The 11,562-nt window shown below is 39.8% G+C and overlaps 1 protein-coding gene across 1 annotated transcript in view; it reads right to left on the bottom strand.

Moving 5' to 3' along the window:
• DOCK2 (dedicator of cytokinesis 2) overlaps nt 1–11,562 on the bottom strand; it is a 169,284-nt gene that overhangs the window by 3,030 nt on the left and 154,692 nt on the right. Inside the window, exons 44-51 of the mRNA XM_017825591.1 lie at nt 9,974–10,060; nt 9,496–9,672; nt 8,893–8,976; nt 6,343–6,480; nt 5,223–5,350; nt 3,402–3,582; nt 1,525–1,645; nt 408–550 (exon numbers count right to left, since the gene is read on the bottom strand). Of these exons, the coding sequence (XP_017681080.1) occupies nt 408–550; nt 1,525–1,645; nt 3,402–3,582; nt 5,223–5,350; nt 6,343–6,480; nt 8,893–8,976; nt 9,496–9,672; nt 9,974–10,060 (1,059 nt within the window). The remainder of the gene's footprint in view (nt 1–407; nt 551–1,524; nt 1,646–3,401; nt 3,583–5,222; nt 5,351–6,342; nt 6,481–8,892; nt 8,977–9,495; nt 9,673–9,973; nt 10,061–11,562) is intronic.

Here is an 11,562-nt window from a genome sequence, read left to right as displayed (position 1 = left end):
ATCCCTGCATCCCTAAATCCCTGCATTCCTGCATCCCTGCATTCCTGCATCCCTAAATCCCTGCATCCCTAAATCCCTGCGTCCCTAAATCCCTGCATCCCTAAATCCCTGCGTCCCTAAATCCCTGCATCCCTGCATCCCTAAATCCCTGCGTCCCTAAATCCCTGCATCCCTGCATCCCTAAATCCCTGCATCCCCTGCATCCCTACCCCTGGAAGCTCTGCCACAGCCACTTTGCCTTCCACTTGGAGCTTCCACCCCCCTCTCTGACGACAACAATAAAAACAAAGAAGCAAACTTTGACTGACGATCCTGAACCTTATTGTAAAAATCCTTAATTTTCATAGCAAAGAATTTCTGAACGCTTTTTTGTTGTTGTTGTTTTTCCTTAAACACACAGGACCTACCATTGTTTTAAATAACTGGTTCACTTTCTTCTTTTTGAAGGTTTTCTTGTCAGCCTCTGAGGTGGAAGGGAACACTGGCTGGCTCAGCCTGTGCGAGGGAATAGTTTCATCGGGTGCCACTGTGCTGATGGACAGAGTTAGTCCTTGGAACAGAAACATGTTGGGTGCACAAAACAAAACCAAACAAGGAGAGGCAGAGTGTAAGACAAAGCAGAACTGAAAATAATGCATTCACTAAAAAAAAAAAAAGAGGCATTTTTAGTCTATATCCTCAGAATACAAAAATTAGTAATGGGGGAACACCAAACTTCATTAGATTGAAACTGAATAGTGGAAAAAAACCCAAAAACCAATCTGGTCAAAGAATTAAAAATAGGTAAATAAGTGACAAAGAAGTGGCCATGTTGTGTTGTGCTAAACCTCTGTTTCAGACATCTGGAAAGAGAGGGACAGTGAGAGGGAGAGATGAAGTGCAGGCTAAGGAATGGGATGTGCTGTGGAAGAAGGGGGCAAAGGATACAGGGCCTGTTTTCTCTGCACCCTGGCCAAGAGATGAGCTCCACCTTCAGTCACACTTTCCCCTTTTCTTTCATCCCACCATCCATCTGTCCAGTGGGCAGTTATGTTCTCTTGTGTCCCCTTCCTCCTGCTGTCAGGGAGGTTTATGGGATTCCTCTCCAACTTCAAAAGCAGAAGGAGAAACCCTACTATGGGGCAACCTTTGGGGATGTTCATCTGCCAAAACAAAGCACTGAGTGTTCCTTCCTGTTCCACACACTGTCCTAGGCTGTGAGCCCTTGTTTCTGCACATGAGACCTTGCCAGTCAGGGAACATGAATGAACCTCTACTCTTTCAGGCAGGAGGAATGTCCACACTACACAAGGAAGGAAATTCAGAGCTCCAGAAGCGACACTTGTGGAATTTTCCCGTTGCACGGGCAGCCCAGTGTAGTTGCAGCAGCCCAGCCCCACACACAACACACACTTTCACTGTCCTCCTTGTGCCAGAGGCACGTGGGGGGAGCAGCCTGCCCTGCTTGGAGCAAACCCTGGATTGCTCCTTTCTCGACACCAGATCAAGAATTGCAGAACTCTCCCCCCAGGGAGAGCAGCTTACCTGGGATTGTTGGCATAGAACGACTGACAGTGCTCATCTGCTTGAGGACAGACGTTTTCTGAGGTGCCACCACGTGTTCTGAGAGGTTGGTGTCACTCATGAACTCGTATTTCCTTGACAGCTGTTTAATAAAATAAAATAAAAAAAGACATTAATGATGAACTGAGAGTTAGGCCCAGGTAGAATACTATGTACTAGCTAAAAACATGTAATAATTTTGCAGGTAATTTATAGGCAGATAAATACTTCTCATTCTACATAAAAAAAGAATTATTCTAAAAAAGCTACAGAAGTAATCTGGAACTGTAGGATGGTATTCCTACCCTATTTTTGCCGTAATACCATCAGACAGCTCTGAGTGTGATCTGCAAAGATAAATGAAGTTCTGAAAACAGTTTTCCCCATTGCATTAACATTTCCAGCTTGGCTGCTGAGAGCAAAAGAAGCTCCTGTAACTCAATATTCCATGAAATCCACACAGTTCAGTGTCCGTGGTATCTAATTGAATCAAAAGCCAAAGGTGTTGCTTGTTTTTGTATATCAATGTATCTTGGCTTTGTATATCAATATATCTTGGGTTTGTGTATCAATATATCTTGGGTTTGTATATCAATATATCTTGGCTTTGTATATCAATATATCTTGGCTTTGTATATCAATATATCTTGGTTTTGTATATCAATATATCTTGGGTTTGTGTATCAATGTATTTTGGTTTTGTATACCAATGTGTTTTGGGTTTGTATATTAATATATTTTGGATTTGTATATCAATGCTTCTCAGAGCATGACTGTGCTTTACATCTCTCTTTTGCATGAGGACATTCAGTGTGAGACAACCATAATCTTCCAGAGGTACCTCCTTGTTTCCCCAAAGAATCCTAGCTTCCTACTCACTTCATTTCCCCTTTCAAAAAATTTTTGATCAAACTATTTATGCTCCCTCCATTTAATTCAACACCATGTTACTGCCTGACTTTTAAACTGTGACAGGACTTGGTCCACAAGCCCTATATAGTTATTTGCTTATTTGATTCATCATTTATTTATTTTACACAATAATTATTTGCTCATTTATTTCTATACTAAAAGAAAGTTCTCCTGAGAATTAAGCTCTCTCTCTCTTTATATATATACATATACATATATACATACACATATATATATATACATATATATACACATATACATATATATACATATACATATATAGATATATACATATACATATATATACACATACATATATATATACACATATATATACACATACATATATATATACACATATACATATATATACATACATATATATATATATATATATATATATAAAGGCACAGTGTTATTTAAGTCCTCCTAATGATCCAGCAGTGCAATAAAAGCACTGAGATGATGTATGGAGTGAGAGATGCCGGTGCTTCCAAACCCCAGGCTGGCACATTTAAGGAGCAGTGTTTGCAACCTTGCAGTTTCTGAACAGCTGCCTGTTCCCTCACAGGGTACAAACTGTCCAGGGCTCATCACTTCCCAAATAGCCCTGACTGTGAGAGCTGCCCTGAGATGTCGGCACAGCCAATTGCCTCTCCACAGGAGAGCCACTTTAACCCTCCCAGCACAGTTTTAAACTAACCGAGCCTCAGAATTCGCAGCTTCAGAGCTGTGTTATCTGTCACCACCAGCGAGCAGGGATGTTCTGATTTCCTCCCCCCTTTACAGGTTCCACTCGTGGCAGGGCAGATCATCTCTGCATCCTGCACATCTCCCCAGGCAGCTGCAGTTCTGTGGGATATATTTTACTCTTCCTAAGCAAAGGAGTAATACCCTCTTTTTTTTTTTAATGGATTATAAAATGATACTCTAAATCGGTAACATACACATTTCATGTCAGAGATAGAGAGATCAGGTGCTGTCTTCTCATCAGCAAACACCACACTGCTTCTCTTTGTTCTTTTTTTGGACTTTCTCATCTTGACTTCAGGATGAGGATTAACTGGTGGAGCGGTCTCCTCTGATTCTGCTTTCCCTTGCTTTGGTAGCAATGCTTCCAGATCAAAGCTGCAGGAGCAAAAGAAAAAAAGCTCAAGTTGGGGAGTGATATTTTAAAAGCCACTGCTGCTCTGATGTCATTTCCCCATGAAATATAAATGCAGGTCATCCTCTCCTTCCACTTTCTGTGCAGCCTGGCAAAAAGTCTGGGATGTGCTTCAGCTGGCAACTGTGGATACAAATAAGATGCCTTCAGGCAGTGAGACATCATCTTAAAACGTTGCAAAGAATGTAAAATATTAAAACTAGCTCAAATCCCTTCTTAAAGATTTGTGCACTAGCTTAAGAACTAAACCAAGCAGAGCTAGAGCTCACATGGCAAGTTGATGTGTGGTGATGATGGTGCTGAAAGCAAGACACGCTATTTTGGTTTGAAGAGGACCAAAGTGGAACAGAGTATTGCTATTTATTGCCATGTTTTAAATGCATCCTCCTATTTATGTCACCATATTGGCTAAAAATGCACATACTCAGTGATTAAAAACCAACTCCCTCCTCTCCTCCTCTAATTTTTAGAAGTTTAAAAATTGAGCTATTCCTCATTAAAAAACCCATGAAACTGGTGCTGGTTTTACTCCCTTCTCTGTTGATGTAATTAGCCTTTTAAACGTGGGACTGAACTTATTTTACAACATAAAAATTGACAAATCAGGTAGTGTGGTGAATTTGTTGACCTGTGCTTCCTAGAAACAAACTGGCACCATAACAAATCAAAATAGGTGCACGATGCAGCTGCTTAAATGGACTTGTCTGGTTTTGTGGGAGGTGTCCTTTGTCACAGGCACAGGGCTGGCAGAGCATGTTTGCAGCACACAAATCATGTTTGGCAGCTCCACCCTTCTGGAGTGGAGAAGGAAGGGCTGGAAGAGCAGCCTGGGCATCTCAGGGTGTAAAAAATGTTAAAAAATGAACTGGTCAAACATGTAAGAACAGAGGGATGTCTTAAGAAAAAACACTTCTATGTTAGGCTCATAAACCACTGGACTTTTAAGAAGTGAATTACCCAAAAAGGGAGATCAGATGTTTAAAAAAAAAAAAATCATGATCAAACACTGCTCAACAAGATCAGTTTTATATGTACCTTGTTTGGGAAGAAGTTCTGTGTGCTCAGAAAATAATTTATTAAGTGAACAAAACTGTGGATGAAAAAGCTGATCGATACCCTGTAACTGTTCTTTCAGACTTAAAACCTCTGTTTCCCAGTGCTGCAGTTAAAGCATATTAGGCAGAGCCTTTTACATCACTACAGGCTTTACTAAAAGCCCAAGTTTGTAAAGAGGTTGCTCTCCTTCCCTTCACATTTTACAAGCAAAAGGATGGTAATTAAGTTAAAAGCTGCATAAAGAGGAACTTGCAATAAAAACCCAGATCCTTGCAAATTTTTGAAAAGTAATTTTTAAAATACTTGTTTTCTGAAAAAAAAATCGCCACTTTTTTTTTTTTTCTTCAGTGAGAGCTGAGTATATTTCGTGTATTAAGGTTGAAACACTTTTAGCTTTAAGCTTGGAAGAAGTGAGAGCTACAGTTAAATAACTGTGGCATAGTCCGAAAAGACTGCTGGTGGTCTTTTAAAAAAATCTTTTCGTTTAATCCCATAAAACTTACAAGGCAGGACTGGAAAAAAAAATAGCATTGCATTCACAACCAACCTTTCTGAAGCAGGTTTTTTGGGAGTGCTGCACTCAGAATTCATGGAAGACAGGGAAATGATGGATAACTGACGGTAGGATCTCAGCATCGACCTCGGCCTTCCCACTCTCTTGTCATCAAAATCCGGCTGCAGGATGGAAAAGAGAAACACATTGTATCAAAGAACTTCGTGTGAACCTCCTTTCATCCCTTTGCAGCAGGTCTTGAAAATCCTACATGTGTTTTAAACGCTTGGGATGAGAGAGGTTATTTAGTGCCATGAATTACTGTGGTTGTATCTTCTGTCTGGATGCAGGTTTACTCTTCAGACCTCCCAGACTCAATTCACAGACTACATTCTCTGCAAAATTTCAAACAGAGGTTTGTTTGTTTGTTTGTTTGTTTGTTCAAGCATGAGGGAATATTGCTAACTGTGAATTATTGCAAGGGTGGGGCATGGGAGTGAAAATAAAAAAACAGACTGAGATAAACATAGAGATTTTTCATCATACAGGTGTATAACAAGCGCAATATTTAGGTTAGAAACTTGCTACTTTCCTCCCCCCTCCCCATAACAGAAGAATTAAATCCTGTTATAAAATTATCAATGCTGAAAGCAACAATATAAAATAAATTCCAAAGAAACCAGTGTTTAATCACAAAACCCAGGCAACATCGTTCCTGCTGGGCTGCACAAGCTCAGATAGACTACTTTATTCAAGATTTGTCTGGGGAGTTTGTGCTCAGAAGTTATCCTTCAGTTCTCAGATATTTCAGTTTGGTCTCAACTAATATTTATAGTATTATACCCATGACAGGTTTTACTTCACAACACAGCTGGAAGTGGCTGGCACAGGGAGACATCAATTGCAGATCAAAGCCCTAAACCACTAAGAAAAGTTACCAAGAGAACAGACATGAGAATTTGCTTTTACTTCCTTAATAAGGCTGAAAAGACTTGCAGTTTTAATACTTATAATAAAATACTCCAAATCTTCCAGAATGAGGAATATTTGATGTGCCAGAGAATTGAATCAAATCTTGGACTACAAAACTCAGCTCCTGCTGCCTTCAGTCCACAAGAAAAAGAAAATATCTATTTTTTAGAAATTGAGGTGGAGGTTAAAAGGAGAGCAGTACCAGTTCTCTGGTTCCATATTGTTTTTCCACTTTGGCTTTTAAATGCTTGAAACATTCCTCCATCCGGTCATGGAAAGGACGAAGCTTGTCAGAAACTCTTCTTTCATGGATTTTAATTCCAGCCCCAAGGAAAGGTATCTTAAGAGGAAAAAAAAAAAAAAAAGAAGAATAAAAGTGAGACTGTTCAAGTGGGTCCAACAACCTCCCTGGCTCCACTTAAAGTACCTGCTAAGTCAGCTGCAAAACTCCTCCTGTGACTGGCACATGGATTTGTCTGTTGAGCTCAGCTTGGAGCAACAACTACAAGATGGAAAGGGCTCATGAAAAAGGGGTTTGTTCAGCAAATCTCTGAAAAATCTTGGCTGCCTCATAGTGACTGTTTCCCCTCCTCTGTGGTGTTTTGATGTTAATCTCATGTGAGATTAAACACACTGGAATTTCTTTAAAAAATCATTCTCCTTTGTCAGAAGCAATGGCTTGCTTATGAAATTAAAAAATTAATAAACTTTCTAACCCCTTTTCCTTGGCTATTATCTTGCTACCATCATCTTTGCCATGGTGGTAATGTGGTTATATCCAGTTAAAATCAACCCAAATCTCATCCTCAGTGATAAAGGAGAGCAGACTTTGACACACTGTTTTATTAATAATAAGCATATTCTAAAAGAGAAACTTTGTAAAGTTTTGTTACCTTTCAGCCTTTGAAGATGACAACTTGTGAGATGTGTGCAAAATACTTTTAGCTACCCTTCTGCCACTGACCTTTGCTAACTGCTTTACTATTAACTTTTAGTTCTTTTGCATCAATGTTTCGGCTTTTTTGTAAAATCCACTCGGATTTCATGGTTCCTTTTTGTGTTCTGACCCCACAAATACTATGAACATTGTATACTTTGGTCCATCCATCGACCTGATTGTATTTTATGCAAGTTCAATTTCAATATAACTTCCAAAAACATGGTATTAAAGCCCATCTATTACAGAGAGACCTGTTTGTCCCCTTTAGAGGGGTTTACAGGGATAGATAGAAATTACCACTTAATTTCCTAATGCCAGCTGGTGTTGCAGTCAATCTATAGCACTAATCCACTGAGTACTTCTGTGGTCAGAGAGCAGCAGCACACAGAGCCTTCAGTGGGCAAGGACCCAGGAGGAAGCTGTGAAGGTTGGACACTTAAACTAATAAGTTTAAGCTGTGAGGAATCACAATGAAACAGGAGGAAACTTCAAAAGTCTTCAGAAAATAGTGCAAAACAAATCCATTAAACCTATTTGGAAGGTTCACTTCCAAGCTGAGAGAGGAATAAATGGTTAATTTTTGCTGTTTCTCATCTATGAAGCAGAACCATGGAATCACTGAACAGTTTGGGTTGGAAGTGTCCTTGAAAGGTCATCTGGTCCAACCCCCTGCAAGGAGCAGGGACATCTTTGACTAGATCAGGGGGCTCAGAAGTATCTTGAGCCATTCATTTCTGAGAGTAAAATTCCAGATGAACCCTCCCTGTTTCTTAACATCCCCCTAGGCCCATTCATTTATACAGCAAACAGTTCTTTCTCATGTAAATCATCTTTATTTCACAGGACTCAGCAGTTTGTGGTTTCTTAAAAAACTACCTCTGGGCCAAAATGCAAACCTGTTCTCTCACAGTCATTCATTTTGCCATATATTGATGGCAATGATTTCTATTTTGGATTAGATAATGGAAATAGAATTGATAATTTCTGAGGTCATGTATTGCTCTGCTCCATTATCATAACAAAGATGATGTAGGTCAATGAAAAGAGCCCTTTTCCCTTGAATCTCTGCAAAAATAGAGGTTTTTCTGCTACCACCTCCCATGGGTGCACTGAGGACAAAAGGGCTGGTTGTCTTACCACGTCTACACTACCTATAAAATAATAAACAGTAAATCCAAATAACCTCAGTGCTGCTACATGGACAGAATATTCTGCTCTGGAGATGCAGCTTAAAAATATTTACTAATGGTCTTCCTTGCTATTTGTCACACAAAAGACATGTAGCAGCAATCCTGGAGAGTCACTGAGCATGAAAGTAGTTCCTGAGAACAGCCAACACTCCATTAAGGTTTCTAATGCAAAAAACTCTGCCACAAACAACAAGAGATACTCAATTCTAGAAAAGAGCTGTTTCCCAGGAGGGGTTCTGACATTTGCCAATGCTTGTTTTCCCAGCAATTCATGACATTGTTGTGACTTTTGTCATGCTCTCCATTTTGTCTCCAGGAATACAACCTGAGTTTGAAATCCTGGCCCTTCTAGCCATAAATGTAGCCCTCTCTATGTGTGGCTTTTGATAAACTATTCCAAATGATGTGTTCTACAAAGTACCTTTCTGGCCTAATGCTCACCCAGAACTAGGCAGGAAGTTTGCAACAAGAATTTTCTCTTTCTTCTGCCCCTCCCTGCTTTGGGAAACAGGGAAAAAATAAAAGTGAAAATGGATATAAATGCTATGTTCTCCTGCTAGAAAGGAGGGGAACAAAGGACCAGCTGATGAAGCCTCAGTGGCTGCTGTCAGTGAGAAGTTACCTGCCAAGCAATCAGATCTTTGAGTCTATTCAGCTTTTCTTGATCCTCTGGATGGTCTCTGGCATATTCTTCTGTAAAGAAAGCCTTAGACAAAACAAAACAAAACAAAAAAATAATTCAGTCCATCATTTTGACAGGTAAAGAAATGATCATAGTATCGGCCATCAAATAAGAGAGACACAGCCATGCTCTTCAGCCAGATGCTGCTGCTGATAATTCCTCACTCTGTCAGCTGGGAACTGAGGTGCTCTTCTGTTAAAGTGTTTTCCGTCTTTATCCAACATCTCTGAGTTTGAGACTCTTAATATGAAACCCAATTACTGTTGCTTTTATTAGGCTTGCAGTGAAACTAAAAAGGCACAGGTTTGGAGTATCATGATTTACATCAACCAATACTGGGCTTCGGTTGCTCTGGTTTGCACTCAAAGACAGAGGTGACCAGGAAATGAGGATAAGAGGATCTCTTGACTGATGGATTGATTGATTAATTATGGCTTTCATATTCCCCATCCATATTGCACTGCCACTATAAACACGGGATGTAGGAGAATTATGAAATGATGTATCTGAATATGCTCTTTGCATGGACTTACAAGCTCTTACCTTCTCATATTTAGCAAAGCCACCCATAACAGCTGGATCAACAATTCCATTCAGAAGCATGGAAAGTGGATTGATGGGAAGGTTCTCATCGCTCTGGTACTGGTTAATCATCATCAGAATCTTTTCATTTGTCGTGGACATAGTCTCAATAGCATTCTCTAAAGGACTAATCACAGCCTGCAAAGAAACAAAAGGCTTCTAAGGCTCATACAGAGATAAAAAAGTCTTTTTGGTTTTGTAAAACTCCATGTATATGAATAACAATTCAGCAAACCAACACAGACTTGCTCAATTCTCTTAGGACACAGGATATATTGATCCTGTCAGCAGAATGATAAAACCTAAGCAATAACGGTTTTGTTTGGATAAAAATAAGTAAAAAATAGCCTCATGTGATAATTTTGCCAGGAATTTCGTACATGGGGATTCAATAGATGTTTTATGGGCTCTTAGCATGTTAATATGTGTTAGTACACACCAGTGTCGTGGAGACGACTTCGAACCACCTCAGAATCCCGGGAAGTTTGTAAGCCGTGACAAAGGAAGTCCTCTCGATCCACATGGACTGTGAGGAAAAACAGAGCGGGAGAAAAATCACACTTTCATCTTTTCTGCCTTCTGAGACGCCGGAGTGAAATGAGTGTGGATGGAAAACACAGGCATATTTTTGCATAAAGAGACGCTGCCACATTAATCTAGCACGGCGACGTGCATGAATAATTTGTCTGGTTTCAGATTAGGTCATCTTCAGGCACAAAGCCGGCACAAAGCAGAGGGAAAAAGAAAATTACCCTTGAATATTTTAGTGTCTATTGCTATTTTTGCCATTACAGATGGAATGACTGGGACTAAATGGCCTGCTCCTGCCTCTGCCCAGATTATACTTCCTCCCTCCACGTTCAAAAGGTATTTCTGCAATTAAAAGCAGTAATAGCCCAATTATTTCTACAAGTAAAAGCAGTAATAGCCCAGTAACAACTTGCCAGCATTCTATTTTAGTTCCTTTCACTTTCCTTTTCTGAACAAGACAGGCTGTTGGTATTTTAAAATAGTTTAGTTCATTTACTGCTCATTATTTTACAGTATCAGCTCAGCTAAGCTGCCAAGACTGAGAAACACAACAAATGCAATAAAGTCATCCTCCAAATATTCCAGCTTCCACCTGCATGTGGTCTGTTGTCATCAGCAATGAAAACATCAATGATGTAATTTTTGTGAAACCATTTCAAGGTATATTCATAAATAGGCTCAAAACTCTCTAGTTTGCAAAGGAAGCCAAGGTGCATCAGGAGTCTTGATAACACAGAGCAATTCTGGAGTGCCAGGGCAGTATTTGCATCTGAAACCCTAATTTAACAGCAGGTAAGAAGCTCCTTTATATGGAAATTTTGACACTGCTAATCAGCACACACAGAACTGATATTGTACATTTTGGAAAGAAATGGCTTTTCCCATTAGATGACACGAGCACAGCTTTAGTCATAAGGGTTGGATGGCTTTTGAGAACAAACTGTAAAATATCAGACACCTGTAAAATGAAAATATAGACACTTCCTATATTTATGCACAACACCGAAAAGTAATTTATGATGATGTAGATTCCTCAGAATATTTGAACAAGGAAGACTATTCCTCAGCACTGCCCCATTAGTCAGGGCAGGAAAAATGACCCAGGCAGTTCTCTGGTCTGTCAGGATCTCCCAGGACTGATGAAAGCAGACAACACACACCTCATCGCCGAGCTGGCAGCTGATAAGAGTGTTGTAAACTAAAAGCAGCAAAGCATTTGATGTTTGTTTACATGTCACCTCGTTTCATAATGAAAATCTGTACCGGCAAATGTTACTGCTTGACACAAACGTGTTGAACGTGCTTAAGTACACAACGTTTACCTGCAATTGAAAAAGTGGTGTATCGTTAAGCACACGGGAGTTATGCTGAAATAAAAACCCTTGCATTTGTTTTTATGAACCAGAATCCTGAATTCAGGACGTCTATAATGAGTAATCTGGGCCTACAGAAGGATCCAGGATCAAAATTCACAGTTACCAGAACTACATCCATCAC

This window comes from Lepidothrix coronata, unplaced genomic scaffold, assembly GCF_001604755.1.
Source record: "Lepidothrix coronata isolate B3197 unplaced genomic scaffold, Lepidothrix_coronata-1.0 Scaffold121, whole genome shotgun sequence".
Taxonomy (NCBI): Eukaryota; Metazoa; Chordata; class Aves; order Passeriformes; family Pipridae; genus Lepidothrix; species Lepidothrix coronata.
This window is presented reverse-complemented; position numbering and strand designations above follow the sequence as displayed.